Source organism: Ursus americanus, chromosome 14, assembly GCF_024610735.1.
Source record: "Ursus americanus isolate L20-20 chromosome 14, mUrsAme1.1.p, whole genome shotgun sequence".
In the NCBI taxonomy this organism is placed as follows: domain Eukaryota; kingdom Metazoa; phylum Chordata; class Mammalia; order Carnivora; family Ursidae; genus Ursus; species Ursus americanus.
Genome location: NC_142140.1, coordinates 46,137,803 through 46,162,514, shown reverse-complemented (window position 1 = coordinate 46,162,514; position 24,712 = coordinate 46,137,803). Strand labels below are relative to the sequence as shown.

The window sequence follows — 24,712 nt, the reverse complement described above, 5'->3', positions numbered from 1 at the left end:
GCCAATGACAAAATGACAGGAGGAATCAGTGAACATTACGTTATCCTCCTTTCCTGGAGGGTCCCAGTGTAAACGCAACCTCGTTTGGGGGCGCAGTTGGCTGCAAGACACGGAAACCCATCCAAGCGGGTATGTGTAAGGGAGGATCTATTCCACGGGGCAGCATCGTCTCCAGAACCCAAGGGAGTTGATCGCCTGGGTGGCTCAGTCAGTTAAGCGTCTGCCTTTGGCTCAGGTCATGATCCCAGAGTCCTGGGATCGAGCCCCGCATGGGGCTCCCTGCTCAGCGGGGAGCCTGCTTCTGCCTTTCCCTCTGCTGCTCTCAGTCTGTCTTGTGTGCTCTCAGTCTGTCAAATAAATAAATAAAACCTTAAGGAAAGAAAAAAAAAAAAAGAACCCAAGGGAGCATGAGGTGGAGGTGAGATTCCTGCTGAACCACCGTCGGGCACTTAGGAGGCAATGAATGAGCACCTGTTGATGGCAATGGGATACACGCTCAATTAACCGGAACTGACGCTCCATCTGGAATTGAGACAGTGCCTCCAACTCTCTGGAGCCATCTGAGCACTCATCTCTGCTCTTCCCTGCATATCAGCCCCCTTCTGTTCTGTTTGCTCATCTGTACCCACCACCCCAAACTGGCCACCCATATTTCTCCATCCGCCCAGGCCTTACAAGTTCCAACAGCTGCCGGCTTCCTTAGCATCTCCATCAAAGAACTTCAGGGGCAAGGGTCTCTGATTGGCCCACCTTGAGTCAGGTGACCACCTCTGAGCTAATCAGTGGCATCACCTGCCCAAAGAGGAAGCAGGAGCGGGTGACAAGCTAAACGGATTCACCCCAAGATGGGAGCTCACACATTGGCCCTGGCGATACGGAAGGCCCGCCAGTACCACCCCTCACCTTACCTAGACACAGACCAGTGACACGGAATGTTAACTATTCCTTTATTAGGCGGTGAGGGGAGTAGGGGCTGTACAATGCAAGGCCTGGGAATTGAGCTACACGGGATTGTGACCAGAAGTCACATTACAAAAATAGCCTAAAAATACTTCTATTCTGCCCCGGGGCTGGGCCAGGGGAGTACCAGGAGGAGGGGATGCCACCCAGGCGGCTCCTTCCCTTCCTGCAGTCCCATATTTACAGCAAGACAAAGTGAAACGCACGCATCTCCCCAGTCCTCGTGTTCTCGCCAGCCACCCCCACCCAGTTCCCCAACGGAGTGGCCCAGGCTCTAGGCTGGGGGGACCCGGGGCGGGCTCTCTGGGCCAGAAGGGCCCTTCCCCCCCGGCAAAGCTATAGAACAAGTTCCATCTGGAATGCAGTGAAGTGAGGGAGGTGGGATAGGAAAGAGGCTCCCAAGTCTCACAGGACCACTGCCCCGGAGGGTGCGCCCAAGGGTGCCTACTTGGTACACACCAGGGTTGTGTACTCGGTACACAGGATCCCGGTCATGCCTGTGTACTCGGTACACAGAATCCAGCTTGGCCGAATGGGCCCACAGACTCAGCCCCACGGGGGCACTGGGGGGTTTTGCAGGGGCAGGGAGTGTCTCCATATATATATTTTGTAAAAAATAATAATAATAATGTTTGCTTAAATGAATGTTTCTATACAAAATGTAAAAAAAAAATAAAATAAAAATAATCCACTCATGTCAGAGTGTAAGGAGAGAGACCAGAGGAGGCAGGAAGGGAAGGAGGGAAGAAAGGGGTGGGGGAGGGGTTGCAGGAGGAGGTCCCAGGCTCATCACAAGGCCCAGAGGGCAGGGGTCAGCCCGCACCCCCTATAAATAAAGGAGGACTGAAAAAGCCTAGGCTGGTGACCTATCTCAGTCAGCTTCAGGGGGGTGGGAGGGGTACAGAAAGGCCAGGGGAGAGAGAAGAGAATGGGAAGGTCTAGAAAGAAAAGGGGAGAGAGAGAGTCAGGATGGGATATCTGTTCAGCCCCCCAAAATCCAGGAACTGAAGAGCCTTCAGGCCAACACCTGCCTCTTGGGGGTGACTTCCGGCTGGGGCCCCAGCTGGGTCTGAGCCTGAGCTAGGGAGCCTGGGACAGAAAGGGGGAGTGGCTGGGCAGGCAGCGCCCCAGCGGCTATGGCCGTGGGCCCGGTGGCAGTGGCTGGGCTGGGCGTGGAGTCCGACCAGTCCGAGAGGGAGGGAGGTGAGGGACTGGCCCAGTGCTCGGGGGACTCGGGGGATGGGGTCAGATAAGGGTGCTCGCTCGGGACCCTCAGGAAGCGGGCCTTGGGGGGGCTGCCATGGGCACCGGCTGCCGGGTACTCCTCGCTGTGTCCCGGAGCCGCCAGATACGGCGGGGGCCGCTCCTGGGGGGACACGGGGGGCCCGGGATTCAGCAGCTGGGGTCCCGGCGCCAGCGGCAGCAGGAACGAGGGGCCTGGCGGGGCAGGTGGAGGCAGCCGGGCCCAGTCGAGGGGAACTGCCACGGGGTTCAGCAGACCCAAGCTGAGCACGCAGCCCCCGGGGGGCTGGCGCCCTAGACCCGCCCGGCCCGCGCCACCAAGCTGCGCCAGGGACACGGCCGTGGCGGTGGCAGCCGCGTAGGGCCCCTCGAGGGAGAAGCCGCCAGGGGACGCAGGGGGCCCACCAAAGGGCCTCGGGGAGTCCAGCGAGTCCACCGGAGATAGCGTGACCGAGCTCTCCGCCAGGGGACCCGGGCAGGCCAGCGTCAGCTTCTTGCCCCGACCCCGGGCGCCCTGCGGCCCCAGCCCCGCCTTCCCCGGTGGCCTCCGGCTCTTCTTGCCCCCCGACTGTGCCACCTTGAGGCCAGGGAGGAAGGCCCCAGGTGGGCAGAGGAGGGGCCCGAGACCATGCGGGCCGTGAGGGCTGCGGGGCCCACTGGGCTGGTCCAGCAGGCGCACGATGTCCTGGTGCAGCCGCTCCTGGGCCACATCCCGCGGCAGCCTGTCCAGGTGGTCTGTGATCTCACGGTTGGCAAAGTGGTCCAGCAGCAGCTTGGCAGCCTCGTAGCTACCCTCTCGGGCGGCCAGAAACAGTGGCGTTTCCTCCTGAGGGGGAGTGGTGCGCAGAACCCACCAGATGTCAGCATCACAAGAGCCAGGACTAACTCCTGGCCCAGGTCTCATAGGCCCCTAGCCCCTGGTGGACACTGACAGTGAAGAATCCACACTCTCCAGCCCAACAGACTTGGTTGGAATCCCACCACTGCTAAGGGAAACTGGGCAAGTTCTTTCTTCTAAAGCATTTTCATCCAGGACCTACTAAGCACCATGCCCCAGAGGCAGGACTAGGGTAAGGAAAGTGAGGAACTTGCTTTATGCACAAAATTTAAGGGGTATCAAAAACCAGTCATCAAAATAAATGATATTTTAATGCATTACTTTTTAAATTAAGATTATTGCAAAAAAAATCCATAATGAATAAAATATCAAAATGTCAGATAAGGACAGAATCTACCCCTGTGCCCCTCCGAGCCTCAATCTTCCCATTTATAAAATAAGGAGAGTAATTCCACCTTGCAAGGGTTCTAAAACAATGATCATAATAGTTATGTTTTACTGAGGATCTGCTTAGCATTTTACAAATGCTTGATTTCACTGAATCCTCAGGAGACAAAAGTGAAGTGCGTACTGGTGCTTTCCCACTTCACAGATGAGGACAGTAAAGTTCAGAGATGTTAAGCAATTTGTCCAAGGTCACACAGAAACTGACACACGCTTTCTCCTCTGATCCACTGTGGGAGGATGTCAGGTCCAAATCCTACCCCTGAAACCCCGCTGCAGGCAGGATGAAAGCCCCCACTAACCTACCCTACCCTGCTCTTTGCCACATATAGGGGGTTGTGCCAGGTCTGAATGCCTGGCGGGTCAAGGGCTGGGGCTTACCTTGCTATCCTGCATGTCCTTGTTGGCTCCATTTTTGAGCAGGGCCAAGGTGGCCTCCACATTGTTGACTGCTGCTGCCCAGTGTAAGGCTGATTTCCCTGGAGGGTAGGGGCAGAGGTCAGGGTTAGGACTGGGTTCATTTGCTAGGATCCCAGGGCAGGGAGAGAGGAAGTATCTAGAATATGCCCTGGGGAGGTGGGGGGGGGGCGGGTGACCTGCCACAAGTATTTGAACATGTGTTTGGGTCCGTGTACGTGCACACTTATTGAGCGACTCTCTGTCCAAGGGATCTACAGGGTGTGACCTACAGGGTGTGACTGTCCACATACAGGGGGTAGTATGCGGGGTGCTGGTTGTAACTAGAGCTGTGCTTGTCCAGTGCAGTAGCCGCCAGGTCCACATTGCTCTTTAGACTTAAATCAATTACAACTAAACAGCATAGGTGCCAAGGCCATTCAGTGGGGGAAGGACAGGCTTCTCAGCAAATGGTGCTGGCTTTCCACGCGCAAAAGAATGAAGCTGGATCCCTACCTTAAACCAAATACAAAAATTAACTCAAAATGAACCAAACGCCTAAACGTAAGAGCTCAAACCATAAAACATTCAGAGGAAAACATAGGGGTAAAACTTCATGACCTTGAATTAGGCAAAGGATTCTTAAATGTGATACCAAAAAACAAGCAGCAATAACAAGAGAAATAGATACATTGGACATCACCAAAATTAAAATGTTTGTGCTTCTAAGTGAAAAGAAACCCTACAAAATGGGAGAAATGGTTATAAACCATATACTAATAAGAGACTTACACCCAGAACATATACAGAACTCTTATAACTCAATAATGAAAAGACAAAAACCCACTACATTAACTATACTGGAATTAAAATTTTTTAAATAATAAAATAAAATGTAAAAGACCAAAAAAATGACAAAAACCCAATTTAAAAACGGGCAAAGGATCAGAATAGACATTTCTCCAAAGAAGATCTACAAATGGCCAATAAGCACAGGGAAACACACTCAATATCATTAGTCATCAGGGAAATAAAAATAAAACCACAATGAGATACCAATTCACACTCAATAGGAAGGCTAGCACAAACGACAGACAATAACAACTGTTTGGAAGGAAACAGCTGGAAACTGGAGAAACTGGAATAACTGGAACCCTCGTGCACTGCTGGCAGGGACATCAAACAGGGGCAGGCGCTGTGGGAAACAGTCTGGCCACTCCTCACAAGGTTCAACACAGAGTGATCACACGACTGTACAACCCAGACCCAGCAATTCCGCTCCTGGATGTATATCCAAGAGCAATGAAAACCATATGTCTACACCAAAACTTGTACATGAATGTTCATAGCAGCAGTAGCCAAATGTCCGTCAACGGATAAAACGATAAACAAAATGTATATCCATACAACGGAATATTATTTGATCATTAAAAAATTAAAAACAAATTAAAAGTTCTGATCCCTGCTACCGCATTTCGTAAACCTTACAAACATTATGCTGAGCAAAAGAAGCCAGTCAAAAAAGACCACATATTATTTGATTCCACTTATAGGAAATGTTCAGAGTAGGCAAATCCATGGAGAGAGAAAGTACATTCGTCGGTGGTTGGCCAAGACTAGGAAGACAAGATTGGAGGGGGCCAACTATTGGTGAGAGCTTGTTTTCCAGGTGATGAAAATGTCCTAAAATGTATTGTGATGATAGTGGCACAACTGTGTGATTATACTAAAAGCCATTGAGGGGCTCCTGGGTGGCTCAGTCGTTAAGTGTCTGCCTTCAGCTCAGGGCATGATCCCAGAGTCCTGGGATCAAGCCCCACATCAGGCTCCACCGCTGGGAGTCTGCTTCTTCCTCTCCCACTCCCCCTGCCTGTGTTCCCTCTCTCACTGGCTGTCTCTCTCTCTGTCAAATAAATAAATAAAATCTTAAAAAAAAAAAAGCCATTGGATGTTTTATTTCGATGGCTGAATTGTATGGTATGTGAATTATATCTAAATAAAGCCTTTTAAAAAAAACAGCAGGCAAAACAAAGGTTAAAAATTAAATGAGGGTGCCTGGGTGGCTCAGTCCGTTAAGCACCTGCCTTTGGCTCAGGTTGTGATCCCAGGGTTCTGGGATTGAGTCCTGTGTCCGGCTTCCTGCTCAGCAGGGAGTCTGCTTCTCCCTCTCCCTCTGCCTCTCCCCCACCAACTCACACTCACTCTCTCTCTCTCTTTCTCTCAAATAAATAAATAAAATCTTTTTTAAAAATTAAATGAAATAAGACATTTAGCTCTTCATTCACCCTGGCCACATTTCAAGTGCTCCAAAGCCACCACGTGTAGCCAGTGGCCACCACACTGGACAGCAGAGACCAAGAATATTTCCATCATCATGGAAAGTTGTTGGACAGCGGTCTTCCAGAGCCACAGTTCTCAGCTGGGGTGATGCCCCCACCCAGGGACATTTGCCAATGTCTGAAGACATTTTGGGTTGTCACAACTAGGGAGTGGGGTGCTGCTGGCATCTCGTGGGTCAAGGCCAGGGATGCTGCTTAATACCCTGCATTGCGAGGACAGCCCTCTACAGAAAGAATCATCCAACCCCAGGTGTAAATGGTGCAGAGGTTGAGAACACCTGCTCCAAAGGATGTTTATGAGCATCTGAGTGTGTCTGCAGCTATGTGAGGTCCTCTGGACATGAGGGCAGGTTGCTGTGAATCTGCACGGCTGGGACCTGGGCCAGCAGCCACCTCCGCAGAGGTAGTGACATCACGTGAGGATTTGGCCAATTTGCAAACGTAGTATGCCAGCTGTCCAGCAGAGGGCAGCAGAGTAGGTTCTTCTAACAAAGCAGATGGAAATGTATGGTCTGGGGGAAGGCCACCTTTTTCTAAGCCACTGAGGTGTCATAATGGGCTAGGGGACGCCATAAAAAAAAAAAAAAAAAAAAAGCATGTGAGTTTAAGTCCATGTCGAAGCCCTATTATACGTGCACGAGTTTCAGTGATCAGGTCTCGAGATGATTCACATAATTCACGCACCATACAAGACAGTCAGGGCCCAGGTGACACTGTCTCAGCCCCACCCACTGTTACACCCCAAAGCTTACCAAGCTCATCCACGGCATTGACATCAGCATGGCTGGCAATGAGCTCTTCTACCATGCCCTCCACTGCCAGGCGGGCTGCCAGAATTAGTGCCGTTGAGCCATCCGCCATGCGGGCATCCAGGTCTGTGGAGCGGTTCCGGATGAGAATCTAGAAGAGAAGGCACGCAGAAGGGAGGGTCATGGCACAAACAGAGAGGCCAGGAGCATCTCCAAGTCCCTTGAGTTCCCCAACCCCACATCCCCTAGACTCCATGAAGTTCGGGAAGCAGCTACCTGCCAGGCACCGTATATCACCATTTAACAAACGAGAAAAACAAAGCTCTATTTTGCAGGGCCAGGGCTCAAACCCAGGTCTGCCTGATGCCCGTGCCAGCTCCAAAGTCCAAAGGGGCAGGTGTCTCTCACCTGGAACACGCCCTGGGCATCCGCGGTGACAGCAGTGTGCAAAGGAGTGCGCCCGGAGTGGTCCTGGGCATTGGTGTCTGCCCCAGCATCCAGCAGCCGCTTGGCTGCATCAGCCCGGGCGTAGCGGGCAGCCAGGTGCAGGGCTGTCTCGCCTGTGCGGTCAGTCCGTGCCCCAAGCTGGGCTCCCTGGCAGATCAAGTCTGAGATGATGCTGGCTGATGTGTCTTCCGCCTCATCCTCCTCAGCGGGCATCGGTTCCAGGGCCCCCCCACAGAAGGAGGCCAGCATCAGTGGGGTGAAGCCATCTGCAGGGACCAGGAGTATGTCACAAGGGAGGTGGGCACAGGGGCCTTTCCAGGGAATACTACTACTGAGGGCACTGCATTCGGAGAAGTGTGACTCATGGGAGCACAAGAGGGAGTGGCAAGTCCTCCTGTCTGCGCACACGTGCGCGCACGCCCACACACACACACACACACACAGCTGTGTCAGGTACCCCAGAAGCCAACCCAGGATGAGGATTCGCGGGCAGCCCCTCCTTAATTTGTCACAGTAGGGGATCCAGGAGGGAGGGAGGGAGGAGCAAGCATTCAGCCTCAGGCAAATTCTCAGGCGGTTACTTGAGCTTGATCTTGAAGGGGGACTCTGGAGGCTGAGCTGTACCTCAAGCTGTAATCTGGCTGGAGGCAAAGGAGCTGTGCCTTTCACACGCCCCCACCCACTGCTGAAGAGACATCCCAAGGACAGAAAATCCCAGGCACCTCAGACCCTGGGAGCCTGAGGAATTTCGAAAGAGAACCATAGAGGCAGGTCGTTTGGAACAAAAGCAAAATGAGCTGGGGGAGGACTACCCTGAAATGTGGCAAAGACGGATCCAAGAGGATCCAAATAATGTGATCTGCTACGCTCCGCGTGAGCATTTGCCCTCGTTTCCCTGAGGGAGCCACATGCACCCCATTCCCCATCCTCAAGCCCTGGGTAGAGCTAAACCCAGTCCCTGGCTCAGAGAGGCCTTAGCCCCTCCCCCTATAGTCAATCTGCATATTCCAGCCCCCAGGGCACACTGATTAGTTGAGAGATGGGCACGTGACTCCAACCTATCCAATCAGAAGTCATCCTGGGACTTTTGCTAGTGCAGCTGGTAATAAAGGTTTATAAGGCTGGTCAGGCCTGTGGCTATCGTGCCCCCAGAAGAAAGCATCCCTGGGCTGGAGCCAGGACACAGTGAGTCCTGGACCCAAATATCCATGATGCTTGCAGTTACAAGAGCCAGTAAATCCCTTGTTCTACTTCAACTAGTTTGATTTGGGCTCTTATCACTTACAACCAAGAGTCCTGATTAACACACACCCTTACAGATGGATGCTAGACACACCCAACTCTCCCCAGAACACAGACCCAGATGCAACTTTTCACAAGTAGGACGGGGAAGGGGCATCCTTGGCGGCGAGACCCCCATCGCTGACCTGGGCCTCGCACATTGACATCCATGCCATCAGCATCCACGTCACCCTGCGGGGGTGTCAACGCCATGGCTGGTGCCACACGGATGTCAGCAGCAACCAGGTGATGTTGAGTCCACTGGCGGCAATCCACAGCATCCTCGGCCCCTGCACCGGGCTCCTCTACCTGGAGGCACAAGGACCAGGTTCTCACGAAGAGTTGGGAGAGAGACAGAGGGACAGTCTGGACACCCTCACAGGTTCCTCTCATGGAAATGCACTCACAGCCCCAAGAAATCATGAACATCCTGCTTCTCTTATACATACGGAAACAGGAAGTTGACATACTGGAGCTCAGAGAACTCATAAAAGGAAGAACTGGGATTTGACTCTAGGTTGGAAGAGGGGAGGGCTAGGAACCCAAGGTGGGTCATCAAGGAAGAGACACAGAGCATAGCATCTGTCAGCACACACCTATCTATGTACTAGACACAACACACCGAAAGTGAAATTAAGAGAACAATCCCATGACCACAGTATCAAGAAGAATAAAATATTTAGAATTAAATTTAACAGAAGAAATGCAAAACTTGTACTCTGGAAACTATAAATCAGTGGTAAAAGAAATGTGGGGGTGGAGACAGGTGGTCCTTCATGGATCAATTACAATCTGAGAAAAGGGTGCATGGGTGGGAGGGAAAGAGAGAAGCAGGGGGATGCTCTGAGTACCACATGGGACTCCTACCCAGTACCATGAACATGAACATAAGGTATCAGGACAGAACAGTCATACACACAAAATGTTATCGATTTACCTGCACAAGCATAGCACCTGGGTCCCTAGCAGAAGCTTGATAAATTTCAGGCTCACGGTCCAAAAGGCATAGTGATGTTATGGAAACAGGACAGAGTATTAACTAGCCTGCCAGGACATTGAAGAGCCTTCAGGCACCAAACACAGCCTGATCAAGCCAGACCCGAGCTTAAGGACCCAGGTAGAGAGTTGAATTTCATGGAAGGGGAGAGCCAGGGGATGGACAGCTATCCCATCCTCCCTGACCCTTTCTGGCTAGCTGTCCATTAGCCGGCAAATCACACGAGAGCTCTGAGCTTCTCATTAGCAAAATCAGGAGAATGCTGTCATTCTGCAATGTGTAAATGCCATCAAAAATGTATTGCACTCTACTTAATATCCACTTTGGGATGAGAAAGAAAAAGAAAAGCCTGAGATGAACAGATTTCTTCAGGTGTCAATTGTAATAGATATCTCCATTTCACTAACATTAAAATCTAGGCAGGGGGTCCCCAGGTGGCTCAGTCAGTTAAGCATCAGACTGTTGGTTTTGGCTCAGGTCACGATCTCGGGGTGGTGAGATTGAACCCCAGGATGGGCTCCGCGCTCAGCACAGACTGCTTGAGATTCTCTCTTCCTCTTCCTCTGCCCCTCCACCACTTGTGCGTGCACTCTCGCTCGCTCGCTCTCATAAAAAAAGGGGAGAGGCAGGCTGAGAACTGAGGTGTATATTAATAGCTGCTTTATAGAGTCCTCATAAAGATGAAATAAGATGTTCGTGCGTGTCCAAGACATTCAGCAAGTAGGAAGACACGCTAGCAGGAACCTGTTACAGACAGGTGCTCCCCCAAAAGTCATATGTTGAAGCCCTAACCTCCAACATGACTATATTTGGACGTAGGACCTTTAAGGAGGTAACTAAGGTGGAACAAGGGTGTAAGGGTGGGGCCCTAATGCAACAGGACCGATATCCCTGTAAGAAAAGGAGGAAACACCAGGGCTTTTCCCCTCCAGACAATCAGAGGAATGCCGTGAGAGGACACATGGAGAAGACAGCTGTCCGAAAGCCGGAAGAGAGTCCCCTCCAAGAACCAACCCTACCAGCACCTTGATCTTGGACTTCCAGCCCACAGAACTGTGGGAAAATAAGGATCTGTTGTTTAAGCCCTCCCGTCTGTGGTATTTCAAAATGGCAGCCCAAACTGACTAACACAGAGCCCGTGGGTGTGGCCCCCACAGAGGACATGGTATAAAACCAGCTAGGAGCACTTTCAGCCTCGACACGCTGCACAAAGTTGGACCCAGCAGAGAGAAAGCAGAGTCGCTGTCTGGGCTAGGGGCTCCCCTAGCCCTCCCCTTCCCTCCAGGAAGACCCCACCTTGGCCTGGGAGCAGGGGCCTGGTTATAGAGGGGTAGGGTGGGGCAGGTGCCATGACTGTTCCCCCAGAGCCAGGGAGAGCAGAGATTCCCCTGACTCTCCCCCTGACCATCGGGGCCCCCACCCAGGATCCTGAGGGCAGGGGTCAGAGAAGGGGGCACAACCTTCAGTCGCTTAGCCTCTGGGCACTCTGTGTCCATCCAGTCTGTGGCCACCTCCCCCATCAGACTCTCACTCTTGGCCATGTTCCTGTGGGGACAATGGGAAGGGGGCAGGGGAGAGGAGACAATGGAGACATACAACCTGGTAGGAGGATTTGTGGTGGGGTCAGAGAAGAGCTCCCAGGGGCCAGGTCTGGGTCTGGGGTTGGGTTCTGGGGTCCTGGGTCAGTAGGCACAGGGGACAGGATCAGGATACAGGGTCCAAAGAGGGGATACAGGATGAAGTCAAGGTCAGGGTGAGGGGGGTGTCAGAGGTTATGATGGGTGGCAGCCAGGGTCTTAAGGTGGAATTGGGGAAGGGACAGGAGTGGGGTCAGGGGTCAGAACAGTGGGCTGTGGGATAGGTGAGGGTCACAGGCATGTAGCAACGATTACAGAAGATGACATCAGGAGTCATGAGGATGGAGTTATCCTCACCACAGGTAAGACATGCAGCCAGGATCAAGGAGGCTGTACTGAGGAGTCAGGGGGTCATGGGGGTCACAGAAGAAGGGTAAATTCAGGGGGTAGGTCAGGGTGGGGTTAGGGGTCTTGAGGGACATGTCAGGGAGTTAGAGGTGAGACCCAGGGCCAAGGCCAGGATTGAGGATCTTGGAGAATGAACACTGAGTTGGGGTAGAAAGAGGGTCAGAATGGGGTCAAAGGTCAGGGTGAGTTAGAGCCAGAGGTGGTACTGGGGGGTCATAGAGGATAGGGTCAGGGGTCAGTGAGGGGTTGAGGTGCAGACAGGGATCATGGGGCCAGCAGTCACGTGGGAACAAATTTGAGTATCATGGTGAAGTCGGAGAAGCCAGGATCAGGGCAGGGTCATGGTGGGGTCAGAGTAGGATATGAGTCAAGGGAACTGAGCTACAGGAAATGGGGTCGGGGGGGTCATGAGTCTGGGATGATCCCCAGGGATCATGGAGTCGGTCAGTGGTCAAGCACCGGGGTCCGGGCTGGAGCCTGAAGTTAGGGTCAGCTTGGGATGAGAGTTCAGAGTCAGGTCAAAGTGGACTCAAGGGCTCCCAAGTCTCCCCCCCACGGTCAGACACGGGGAGTGGGCAAGGTCCTTACTTCATGCCCAGAGCGTCTTGGCCCACGGGCTCCCGCCGGCCCTTGTGGCCGGCAGCCACATCCTTGTGGAGCGCGAAGCCCTCGGGGAACCAGAGGGTGCTGTGCTCCCGCTTGCGCCGGGCCACCATGACACCCAGGACGAGGATGACCAGCAGGAAGACGGCGCTCGCGGCCAGCAGGGGAAGCAACGGCACGCTTGGCTCTGGCAGCTCCAGCGGCTCCCCTGTGGGGGGGAGGCAGGGGGGCTTCAACCACAGGCCAGGGCCCACTGCACCCCTCCGCGGAGCCCCGGTTCCACCCTCGTCACCCACCGGGCCAGGCCTCACCCCGCACGGCCCGCAGTGGGTATGGGAAGTCAAGGCGCTCCACCGCCGACAGCGCTCCCAGGTAGTCGGCCGCGCTCTGGGCGTCGGGGAAGCAGTGGTCATTCTCCGACGACTGCAGGCACAGCCGGTTGTCAATCTCCAGCATCACCACAGAGCTTCAGGGGCACAAGGGAGGGACAGGCAGGTTCCATGGGGCACTTTGTAAGCCAGGCACAGAGCCGCATCCCCAGGGCTCAGAAGAGCCCTCTCCTTTCACCACATTGTGCCCCCAGTCTGGCATCCAACCCCACCACGTCCCCAAAAACAGTCTTGCTGTGGCCACCAGTGTCCCCCTGGCTGTGAATCCAGTGGCCATTGTTTTCATGTCAACAACTTTACTGGATGCCGTTGGCGCACACCCAAGTCTCCAGCTTCTAACAGCTGACAGCCGCCTCTTCTCCAGAAAACTGACCTCAGCAAAGTGGGGACCTCTTCACTTGGGAGGTGACACCTCTTTGGGCAGCCCTCAGCCAGTGACTGGCTGATACAGGGTATACACAGTGGCCCTCCTCTCTCCAGGGGGCACCGACTCTGGGGTGCTATTCGCACTCTAGAGCTTCCTGAAGAATCACACTGAGGCCAGACTGAGACTCCTTCCTGCCCCACCCTGCTTCCCTCACTCCCTCTCTCCTGGGAGCACCCCTTCCATGAGGCACATACATCTGAATCCCCATCGCAGACTCTCCAAACTCCCTCTTGCCTTGAGATCCCTAGTGCTGCACGGCCCAGTTCTCCCATCTCTCTGGCTGCTCCTTCTCTTTCGTGAGCTGATTTCCCCCAACCAATCCTTAGGTCTCAGTGTCCCCACATCATTCTTCTGTCCCCACTTCTTTGATCCCTCCCATGGCGTCAACGCCCTTTTGTCTTTCTTGTCCGTGTCTTCAGCCTCTGGCTGTCTCCTGGGGGGCCCTCCATGATACCCCCAGATTCTTCAAATTCTGCAAGCCTGAAAGTGACCCCTGCTTATCACCCTGTGTCCTTATCTTGATGAGACACCCCCAACCCTGTCCCCACTGCCCCCAGAGACTGTATCACCACACCCAGGGAGCATCCCGGGACGGGTAGGTCAGCCACCCAACCCCATCCACGCCCCCATGCCAGCTGTCCCTGTCAGAGCCCCGGCCCTCCATCTCTAGAATCCAGCCCTCTGGGGTCAGAGGCCCCCTCCCGGCTCAGAGGCCACACCTCCCCCTTCTGGCCTCTCTCGCAGGCCACCATCAGGAAAATTCTGTTTTCCATTTCTAAAAAACAAAAGCAAAAACTACACATGCCCTTAACCACTCTGCTTCCCAAAGGACCCTTGCTGGCATCCGGAGGCACTTCTGGTCGGCACATCTTGCCCCAAATGACAGAGGTGCGGAAGGTGGGCCGTGCTGGTCCCATCGCCAAGAAGGCTCTCCAAGATGTTAAGGGCAGTGAAACACACAAGACCCGATCAGCAGGGACCCTCCCCTCCCAGATCAGCTCCTCAAGGGCCCTCGCGGCTCCTCCAGGGTGGAGCACTCACCCGATCACCTCCGGGGCCAGCTCCCGCCGGTTCCGGGATTCGGAGCCGGGACCGGGCCGGTGGTAAGGGAAGACCATGGCCTGGCCGTGTTCGTCCAGGCGGAAGCGCAGCGAGGTGCGCAGGATGCCGCTGAGCCGCTGCAGAAAGTCGGCGCTGGAGCGAAGCAGCTCCTCGGGCGGCAGCAGCACGGTAAGCACCAGCACGCCACGGGCCAGCAGGGCCGGCACCTCACCCGCGCAGTCCAGCCCGTCCCAGCCGCACTCCTCTGTGTTGCAGCCCTGGTCGCAGCGGCCATCGGCAAAGTGGTCCGCACAGTACTTCTCGTACACAGGGCTGGGGGAGGAGAGGAGTGGGGTCAGGGTCATCCTACACCCCTGCACACACACCAGAGAGCACCCAGACTCCAGAGACACAAGGAGGACGGCCGGCGAGAGCAGAGGGCTAGAATGTACCCAACAGGTGTCAGGCCTTCTGCAAACCCAGCCGTTCCTTCAGTAACTAGTAATAAATATATATTGACAGATGCCCGCTGTGTGCTGGATGCTGCTGGAGGCATCCAGGATATGGCTCAGACACAAATCCTTGCCCAGGGAGAACAGGCGTTCCCGTGGGCGGGCAGACAGACATTAAAACAGATGAATGAGCAGCAGAATACACAGCATTTCAATTACACATCAGTAAAAGCCAAATACAAACACACACATACACACACTCTGTGGAATTAAATGCTAAGGAGAAATATAAAGCCAGGGAAGTCCTGGGGATGGCCAGGGAGGAGCTCTCTGAGAAGGAGCCGCTGTTTGAGCAAAGGCTTGAAGGAAGTGAGGGAGGAGCCACGTGGCTTCAGAGGGGAGAGGATTCCAGGTGGAGGGAACAGCCAGGGCAGTGCAAAGACCCTGAGGTGTGACCAAGCCTAGGGTATCTGAGAAATGGCAGAGGCCAGGGTGCTTGGAGCAGAGTGGGTGAGGAGGAAAGTGGGGATAATAAAGACAGGGAGATAGAAGTGAGGGAAGGGTTCTAGGCAGACAGAGGGACAAAAGAGGCAGAGCACAGGGATGGACAGATGGAATGCATAGGACAGAAAGATAGCACTCGTGAAGAGACAGAGAGAGGGGCAGGAGATGGGCAGGGATAGACAGGCAGGGGTGTGGACAGATGAATGGGCATATAGGGAGGCAAAAAGGGTGGGTAGATGGACAGAAGGACAGACAGAAGAGGCACATGGATGAACATGGATGAAGAGGCACAGATGAACAGACAGATGAGGCACATGGACAGACTGGCATACAGTTAGACAGATGGACAGATGAGGTCCAAGAATGGACCAGAAGACGTGTAGATAGGGGCGCCTGGGTGGTTCAGTTGGTTAAGCATCTGCCTTCAGCTCAGGTCATGATCTCGCCACCTAGGATAGAGCCCCAAGTCAGGCTCCCTGCTCTGCGGGGGGCCTGCTCATCCCTCCCCCCAGCTTTTGCTCATGCTCTCTCTCTCTTCTCTCAAATGAATGGATAAAAGCTAAAAAAAAAAAAAAAAAAAAAAAAAAAAAAAAAAAACCAAACGATGTAGACAGACATTTGGGTGTACTGAGGGACAAAAGGAATTCACGGATGGACAGAACAAAGTCCAAAGATGGACAAATAGGACATAGGGAGAGACAGATGGAGTGCACAGGCAGAAAGAAAGACAGGCAGGGCACATGGATGGACAGATGGATGGGCACACTGATGGACAAAAAGGTCATGTCGTGTGTGGACGGAAGGACAGACAGCAGTGGCACATGGACGCGCAGATGAGCCGCACAGACAAACAGCACTCAGACGGGCAGACAGGGTCCACGAAGAAACAGAGGGGGCGAACGAGTGGACATCCAACGGACAGTCTAAGGGCGGACTGACATTAGGCCAGTGAACAGGCAGATAGAGAGGCGGGGCCCACGGCGGGGCAGGTGTGGCACACGGATAGAGAAGACCGGTCAAAGAGACGACGGACAGGCGGACGGACAGACGGAGGGGCTCACTTGCAGACACGCTCCCGGCCGCCAGCGCGGCAATCGAAGTTGTCGTAGAGGCAGGCGGGCGAGCTGCAGGCGGGGTCGCAGCGGCTGTTGTTGAAGAGGCGCCAGCACTGCAGCGCCGCGCACTGCCGCCAGGGGTCGCCCACGCTCAGCGAGCAGTCGCCGCCGTCCCAGCCGCAGCCCGGGCTGTTGCACTCGCGGTCGCAGCGCTTGTCCCCGCTCTTGGCCTCGCAGGCGGCGCTCGGACACAGAGGCTCCTCTGGGGCCTCGGGCGCCGCCGCTGGAGCCTCGCACCTCGGTCCGGCCCAGTCCGGCGCGCACGCGCAGCGGAAGAAGGGTGCGAGCGGTGCGGGGCGGCAGGAGCCACCGTGGAGGCACGGGGAGGCCACGCAGCTGGCGTTGGCGGCTCCCGGCTGCGACCCCCGCGCGCTCCGGCAGGCGGGCCCAGACAGTCCGGGGGGACAGGCGCAGCGCGGCCCACGAACCGTCTGTTGGCACGGGACGCCCGCCGGACACTGCAGTTCCCGGCAGGAGCGCGCTACCCGCTCACAACGCGGGCCCCAGAACGGCTGGAGATCAGATCGGGTTGGGGAAAGACAGGGGAGGGAGAGATTTGGAAGGGTGGAGAAGAGAAAGGGGGAGGATAGGGGGGTCAAGGCTTGAGAATGTTGAGCCTCCAATCTCCCCAGGTCCCGCCCAACCTCTCCCCTGCCCACTGGAAGCCCCACCTTGCAGATAAGCCCCGCCTTCCCCAGGAGACCGTGCCTCCAAACCCCAGTGCCTCCCCCCATCCTCCCCGTCTCTCTCTCTCTCTCTCTCTTTCTCTCTCTCTCTCTCTCCAGGTATTTTCAGTATTTCTCAGGAACCCCCTTCCCTTCCACCTCTTCCCCCCTAAAGCCACGCCCTCCAACGAGGCCAGGCTCCCACTCCTCTCCCAGAGACACATACCGGAATACAGTGACAGGTAAATGTCAGCACACCCCCAGGGCCTGGGCTGGGACGGCACTGGCCTCCGTGCTGGCATGGCTGGGACTCGCAGGGAGACAGCACGGTCTGACAGCGGGGACCTAGACGAGCGGGAGCTCGAGGATCAGCTCCAGTGTAGGAACACAGACAGGATCCCAGGGCAGCAGCCTCTCCCATGCTTACCTGTGAAGCCTGCATGGCAAACGCAGCGGAAGCCCCCACCTGGGTCCTGCAGACAATCCCGAGTGTGTGCATCATGGCAGGCACCCGGGTGACACTCATTGATGTCCGCCTCACAGCGCAAGCCAGTGTATCCCGGGGGGCAGGTGCAGCGGAAGCCACCCACCAGGTCCATGCAGGTACCGTTGTGCAGGCACCGGGGGCCCTGGTCCAGGGGTGGGCCTGGGCCACAGTCGTCTTCATTAATCTCACAGAGCACTCCTTGGGGAGGGGAGGATGGGGGAGCAGTCAGGAGGGGATGGAGACCCAGCCTCCCATCCTGTCCCCCAACCCTGGCCCTGGCATACCCAGTGTTCCTGGGGGGCAGGAGCAGAGATAGCGGGCCACAAGGTCAATGCAGAAGCCCCCATGCTGGCAGGGCTGGGAGGCACACTCGTCCACATCATCCTCACAGTTGTCCCCAGTGTAGCCAGCTGGACACTGCAGTGATGTGAGACAGGGACCTCTAAGCCCAGAGGGACACAGATACTCCCCATGAAGACACAGAGATCACAGAACAAAAGGACATAGTCTCATCCAACACACAGAGGCATGCCCCAGGTGCAGAAACAAACACACGGTACAAGGAAACACACCCAGTCACAGAGGACACTCAGACACAGCCAGTGCAGAGGGACACACACATACAGATGCGCGGGACAGACACACAGGAGAAACATCCAGATGCCCAGATGTACCCAAGACACACACAACCAGACATGCACTCAGACACTGGGACATACATTCATACCCAAAAGACAGGGTGCACAGAGGGACAGAGATACATCCAGAAAACAGCCAAAGACAGAGGCACAGCCAGACAGACAGAAAGTCCCTCAGATCAACCAAGAAATACACCCACAAGATTATACCCAGAGACACAAAAGCAAAAACTCAGACATGCCCAGAGAGACATACCTGTGCCAGGTCACAGACACAGAAATGTGTGTACAGACACACCCAGCAGGACTAGGTCCCCTCTCCCCGACTCTGGGTGCCCCTTACCTCGCATACATAACCCCCCATGTAGCCTCGGCAGGTGCCCCCATGCTGGCAGGGCTGGGCGAAGCAGGGGTCCACCTCCTGCTCACAGTGGCTGCCCGTGTGGCCTTCCGGGCACACGCAGTAGTGGGAATTATCCTTGTCCACACACTGCCCACCTGTCTGACACAGCTCTTCCAGCCGTACCCCTGCACAGAGGAGAGCGGTGTCAGGCACGCATCGGCCCCTCCCTGCCTGCATCGCTCACAGCATCACCGAACATCCCTGCTGGCATCAGTCACCAGGGTCTCACGCACACTCCATCGGGTTGTCACACAGCCCCCCCAACTGGCACGGTGTCAGTCACTGACACACTAACACATACCCACACCTTTGCTGCCCACACTAGCTCAGTCACACACACAGCAGCACAGAAGTCATTCCAGCTACCTCATGGTGACAGAGACATGCACCATCCTGGCCCCGGCCAGCTGTCCCACATTACACATCCACAGACACTCAGCTACACATCCCATCCTGCCCATATGCTCTGCCATAGCCTTATTCGGCTCACATGAGCAAGACGTCTGTGCACCCACACCCACACCCCACCTCTGTGCTCCCCCTCACCGATCTGGGCCGCGGCCTCCCTGCAGGGCAGACTCCGGATGTCACAGAGGCGGCCACTCCACCCCGGAGGGCAAAGGCAGTAGAAGGTGGCCCCGCTCCGGGCACAGCGACCCCCGTTCTGACAGGGCGTGCGGCTGCACCAGTCTACCAGCGTCTGGAGGGGAAGCTCTCAGCGTCAGTGCTCGAGGACCCCCGAGGGGCCGCACCCCAGCTTCTCCAGGGTCCCAGACAGGCCCCTGCCCCAGAACAGCCCTCCAAATTCCTCCCCCAGGCCCCCCGGTGGCCCCGCCCACCTGGCATTGAGCGCCAGTGAAGCCCTCCAGGCAGGTGCAGCGGAAGCCAGGTTGGGCAGCAGTGCAGACGCCCCCGTGCAGGCATGGCCGAGAGAGGCAGAGGTCGGCCTCATGTTGGCAGTGTGCGCCCGTGTAGCCGGGGCGGCACTGGCAGCTGAAGGAGTTCACGCCGTCCACGCAGGTCCCGCCATGGAAGCAGGAGCTGGAGGGGAAGTGAGGGAGGGGTCAGGCTCCGCCCCCATGCAGGCCCCGCCTTCCCAGCCCCTCCCCGCGTCCAGAGGGCATCTCTCTGGCCCCTACGCCCACAAGAAGCAGCAGCCGCAGCAGAGGTTCCGCCCCCTCGTGTCCCTCAGCCCCAACTTACCAAGTTCTTCAGAACTAAGGTGGGAGCCACGTGGAGGCCCTGCCCTGGTCTTGCTCCCTTAGGGACCAGCGTCCCTAAGGTGACCTCCAAACAGATGCCCTGACCCTTCCTGGACACTGCTCCATCACGGATCAGAGTTGTGAGGTGGGTGCCAAGCCGAGAACCCCCTTCTTGTCCCCACCCCTTCTCATGTTCTACAACCCATCCGACGCCAAGGTCCCTGAACTCCCAGCAGCGGCCCCAAATACCTGGGGCTGCAGTCCGGTAGGTCCTGCTCACAGTGGAAACCTCCATAACCAGGTGGGCAGGTGCAAGTAAAGGAGGCCACGTGGTCGGTGCAGGTGCCCGGCCCACAGGGGCTGCTCAGACACTCGTCCACATCTCGGGCACAGCGGGGACCAGCGAAGCCAGGGAGGCAGGAGCACAAAAAGGAGCCCACGCCATCCTGACAGGAGCCACCATTCAGGCAGGGGTCTAAGGTCCAAAGGGAGAAGGCCTGGTCATACACCTCGCCCCCCATCAGCCCAACCTGACCCAGCCGTGCCTTTCATAGAGGGGAATCAGGAGGAAACCAGGCTTAACTGGGAGGGGCACATTTGGTCAGAGGGATCAAATTCTGTCCCCTCTGTGGCCTCATCTCCTCCCTTATCTGGAAACCTCACCTATGCGCAAGGAGGAGGGAGACAGGGGAGCCAAAAGGTCCCATTGGGCTGCCAAGTACATGCTGCTAGTCGTGTCTATTTAATTCCTGGGCACAGCACAGTAGGCCTCCTCCAGACCTGTGCCAGCCAGTAGAGTGGCCACTGGCCACGTGTGGCTATTAAGCCCTTGACATGTAGCTGGCCCAAATTGGGATGTGCTGTAAGTGTGAAATAAACACTAGATTTCTGATTTTGAAGACTTAGTATGAAAAAAAGAGAGAGAATGTAGAATATCTCAGTAGTTTTATATTGATTACATATCAAAATAACATTTTTACATGTTAGTTTAAATAAAACATATTATTAAATTTAATCTTTTTTTTTTTTTTTACTTTTTCAATGTGGCTACTAGAAAAATTTTAAGTATGTATGTGGCCTGTGTTATTGGTCTATCAGTGCTCCTGGAGGGCACACTGGGGGTCTATTACGTCATACTTTACACATAATGTTAACTTGCGTGTTGCCAGAGGCAGTCTATGGGCTTCAGACAGACCTGTGCTCCGATCCCACCTCACGCCTCTTGCTTTGTGACCTTGGGCAAGTCACTTAACCTCTTTGGGGCCTCGGTTTTCAATAATAAAATGAGGAAAGTAAGAGAAGAGTGAAGATGAAAGCTCAGTGTGGGCTTGAGGAACACGTTCTTGAGAGCAGTGCCTCCAGGAGCTCCCCTGAACTCACTGGGGTCACAGTCATCGATGTCCTGGTCACAGGAAGGGCCACTATACCCCCTATGGCAGGTACAGCTGAAACTCCCCTCCAGGTTGATGCAGGTACCGTGGGAGCCACAGGGTGAGGGGCCAGCACATTCATCCACATCCTGCTGGCATCGTGGGCCTGGGGATAGGGAGCAAGGTAACATCTAGGGTTAGAGGGTGCAGGGTAGGGCCTGAGGATACCTGGAACGCAGGAAGAACCTGAAGGCTGAGGTGGGTGAATACAAGAACAAACTACGCTGTCATTTGCCTCTGGGCATTTTGCACATGCTGTCCCCAAACTGCCTTCCCCTTATTTCAGTGGGTAGTGAATGCATTCTGATCGACGTTTGCCCTTCCAGGAAGCTGTCCCCAAACCCCCCACCTGAGTCCTAGCTTCCCCACCCCCCTATTCCTTCATCTTCTCCAGAACTGATGACACAGGCTGCAAGTGTCTGTGTCCAGCTCGGTCCCTTCCTAAAAAGAAGCCCCCTCAAAAGACAGAGCCAAGGGTACGTTTCCCTCTGGGTCCCCAGCACCACCCAGTATGCAGTGGGGTGCAGAGGAGGTGAAGGGGAGGAGGAGGAGGAAGAAGCAAGTGGTGTACCTTGCCAGCCAGGGGGGCAGGAGCAGACAGGCAGCTGGCCAGGGGCAGACTCGCAGTGGCCCCCATGCTCACAGGGATTTGGGGCACAAGGGGACGGCAGCTCACACTGACGGCCTGTGGTGGGCAGGCAGAGTGAGACAGTCTTGACAGATTCCTTGTCCCCATCTCCCTCCAGTGTCCCCACCTTGCTACCCACCTCCAAAACTCCTGGGAGCGGGGGCAGGGGCGGGGGGGTGGGGAAGGGAAAAAAAGGCAAATGTAGAGGAGGGAGAGTGGAGCAGAAAGGAAATGAGCAGGAGGAAGTGGGGAGGGAGAGCCTGGGGTAGGAACGTGGGGACACACACCCTGGACACCAGGGGGACAGGTACAGTGGAAGCCCATTCCATCACTGGTGCAGGTGCCGCCAGACCGGCAGGGCTGGGATTCACAGGCATCTCGAGCAAGGCTCTGGCTGCATCGGGGACCACTCCAGCCAGGCTCACACACACAGCGGAACCTGGAGGGGAAGGCAGTCAGGGAATGCCCGTGGGCAGGGAGGCAGCAGGGGTTCAGGGGTTGGGGAGAGGCCTCACCCTCCGGGAGCATCATTGCAAACACCGTGACTGCAAGGTTCTTGGGCACAGGGATGACTCGGGGGGAGGCAGAGTGGGGGCAAGGAGCCGGGAGGGCAGAGGCAGCGGAAGCCATTCTCCCCATCCACACAGGAGCCTCCATCACCGCACGGACTGGACGCACACTCGTTGATCTCCACATTGCAAAGGGGCCCTGGAGAACACGAAGGCAACCTCATCCCAGGACAAGGACAGTGGTGCCAACGGGGACGCATTTAGCACGGCCATACCCTCAAGCAAGAACAATCTCATCTTCATAACACATCCGCTCTTGTACAAATTAAGACAGCCACCTCCTCAACCCGGAGCTGCCTTGCCCCAGATCATACTCGTCCACAGATTTACATGAAGTCACCTTCATTTTCACCAAGGATTAGTTTGGTCCCACACAGAAACACCCCCATCCCTGAGATCGGACACCCTTATCTGTGTTCCAGGATAACCTCGAGCTGATATGGGGACAACCCAGGCCAATGGGAGAGAGCACAACTGCAAGGCTAAGTGTGGACAATCTCTTCGGACAAGCAAATGCAAAGAGAGGGTCAAACTCAGCCAAGAATAGGGTGCTTTCATCCTCACCCTCTCAGCCTATGAAGACCCTCTTCCCATGGCAGCCACTTGCCCACCTGTGAAGCCTGGCTGGCAGACACAGTCATAGCGGTTGATGCCATCCCGGCAGACTCCAAAGGTGCAGGGGTTGCTGGCACAATCATCAATGTTCACCTCGCAGTTCACTCCTAGGGAGGGGAAACACCGCAGGGGTAGCCACCACTAAACCCCACCAGGGGCACCATTCCTAAACCCTCTGTGCCCTTCCAGATGTACTGTTTCTGCCCTAGCCCAGCCTCCAGCCCACCTGTGGTGCCAGGAGGGCAGCGGCAGAGATATTTGTCCACCAAGTCTAGACATTTGCCTCCGTGGCGGCAGGGCTGGCTGCGGCACTCATCCACCTGGCTCTCACAGCGCGTGCCTGTGTATCCCGGGGCGCAGGCGCACGAGAAGCTGGCAATGCCGTCCACACAGCGCCCATGGTGGCAGGGGTCCGGGGAGCAGTCATCCACGTTGAGCTCACATAGCGTGCCCTCGAAGCCTGGAGGACCAGAGAGTCAGACTCCACCCACGTGCCAAGGTCCTGCCCACAGCCTTCGCCTCTGCCCAATCCTGGCCCAGCTCTACCTCAGGCACTGCCCATCTAGCCAGCAGGAGGTGGGCTCAATTCAGGCCCCGCCCCCTCACTCCATCCAGCCACAAGCTCCAGGACTAGCCCCTGGCCAAGACACTTCCACAGATAACTTCCAACCCCAGCTGTAACCCTGCGTCCAATCCTTACATTATCAACCCTGTTCCACCTCACTCTCTACTCTGGACTGGAAATGGGGACACATGGGAAGTGCCTGGGGATAGAGGGATCTGGACACGCCCCCTCGACCAAGGTGCACTGTCTCTGCCAGAACCACTGGCCCCACCCCTAGCCTTACCACTGCTTACATCCATCATTGGCTCCGCCCCCTGGCTCTGTCATTGGCTCTACTCAGGTCCTGCCTTGCTGCAGCCCCCCCCCCAAATTTTCCCTAAGGCTTTTGCCTTCTCCCTCCCTTGCCCCGCCTCCACACTCTTGCTGGCCTGTCATTGGCCCTCTCTCACCCTCTGCGCAGCGGCATTCGTAGCCGTCGGGCTGGTCCACACACTTGGCTCCATTTCGGCAGGGTGTGCTCGCGCACTCATCCACATCCAGCTGACACATGGCCCCACTGAAGCCTTAGGGTGGGGAGTGGGTTGGGTAGAGGCCCAGAGAGGGTCAGAAAAGTCATCCCTTGCCAGCCCTGCCTTGTTTGGGTGGGATGAGTGGGATGATCATTTACTTAGTTTTTTTGTGAGCACAATGCAGGGCTTGAACTCACAACCCTGAGATCAAGACCTGAGCTGAGATCAAGAATCAGATGCTTAACCGACTGAGCCACCCGGGCGCCCCAAATTAGTTTCAAATTAATTTCAATGTTTTTCATAACATGTGGTTTCTGTTATGATAGTTATCCACTAACATGGTCTTGTAGGCTCCCCTAGAGCCTTTGCCTCTGCAGGGACCTGTCTTTTTCAGGCTCCCTGGCCCAGGGTCCTCACCCGAGGGGCAGGTGCAGCTGAAGCCATTGACTCTGTCCTTGCAGACCCCACCATTGACGCACGGGCTGCTCTGACATTCATCCATGTCCACCTCACAATAGGTGCCTGTAAAGCCTAGGGAGTGAGGGAAGGGGATTAGGGCAGTGGGGGTTAGCCTCTGGTCTAAAGGGAGAGCAAATGGGAAGGCACTCCCTTTCCCTGAGCCTTGCTTGACCTTGCCCCCCGCCCCCCAGCCCAATCCCAGATTCATCTTTCGGCCTCATTGTGGACCCTCACGCAGCTGTGGATCCAACTGGTCCAAGGCTTATGTGAGTCCGTATGGACCTTGCCATTAGACCACCCTCTTCCCTCTGTAGTGCTCACACTATACCAGGT

General features: G+C 55.6%; 1 protein-coding gene across 2 annotated transcripts in view; it reads right to left on the bottom strand.

The window, feature by feature from the left end:
- Positions 1–930: 930 nt before the first annotated feature.
- Positions 931–24,712, bottom strand: part of NOTCH3 (notch receptor 3) — a 32,500-nt gene continuing 8,718 nt past the window's right edge. The window contains exons 9-33 of one of the 2 annotated variants that reach the window (XM_045778561.2): positions 24,338–24,451; positions 23,861–23,974; positions 23,073–23,306; positions 22,843–22,953; positions 22,178–22,370; positions 21,950–22,101; positions 21,606–21,719; positions 20,985–21,140; positions 19,854–20,079; positions 19,242–19,443; positions 18,949–19,102; positions 18,343–18,527; positions 17,646–17,778; positions 17,302–17,559; positions 17,101–17,219; positions 16,156–16,721; positions 14,139–14,471; positions 12,593–12,747; positions 12,267–12,489; positions 11,154–11,238; positions 8,843–9,005; positions 7,377–7,681; positions 6,972–7,119; positions 3,866–3,963; positions 931–3,028 (exon numbers count right to left, since the gene is read on the bottom strand). In XM_045778561.2, the coding sequence (XP_045634517.2) occupies positions 1,976–3,028; positions 3,866–3,963; positions 6,972–7,119; positions 7,377–7,681; positions 8,843–9,005; positions 11,154–11,238; positions 12,267–12,489; positions 12,593–12,747; positions 14,139–14,471; positions 16,156–16,721; positions 17,101–17,219; positions 17,302–17,559; positions 17,646–17,778; positions 18,343–18,527; positions 18,949–19,102; positions 19,242–19,443; positions 19,854–20,079; positions 20,985–21,140; positions 21,606–21,719; positions 21,950–22,101; positions 22,178–22,370; positions 22,843–22,953; positions 23,073–23,306; positions 23,861–23,974; positions 24,338–24,451 (5,594 nt within the window). In that variant the 3' untranslated portion in view covers positions 931–1,975. The remainder of the gene's footprint in view (positions 3,029–3,865; positions 3,964–6,971; positions 7,120–7,376; positions 7,682–8,842; positions 9,006–11,153; positions 11,239–12,266; positions 12,490–12,592; positions 12,748–14,138; positions 14,472–16,155; positions 16,722–17,100; positions 17,220–17,301; positions 17,560–17,645; positions 17,779–18,342; positions 18,528–18,948; positions 19,103–19,241; positions 19,444–19,853; positions 20,080–20,984; positions 21,141–21,605; positions 21,720–21,949; positions 22,102–22,177; positions 22,371–22,842; positions 22,954–23,072; positions 23,307–23,860; positions 23,975–24,337; positions 24,452–24,712) is intronic. The other variant, XM_087867206.1, reaches the window with a different exon arrangement.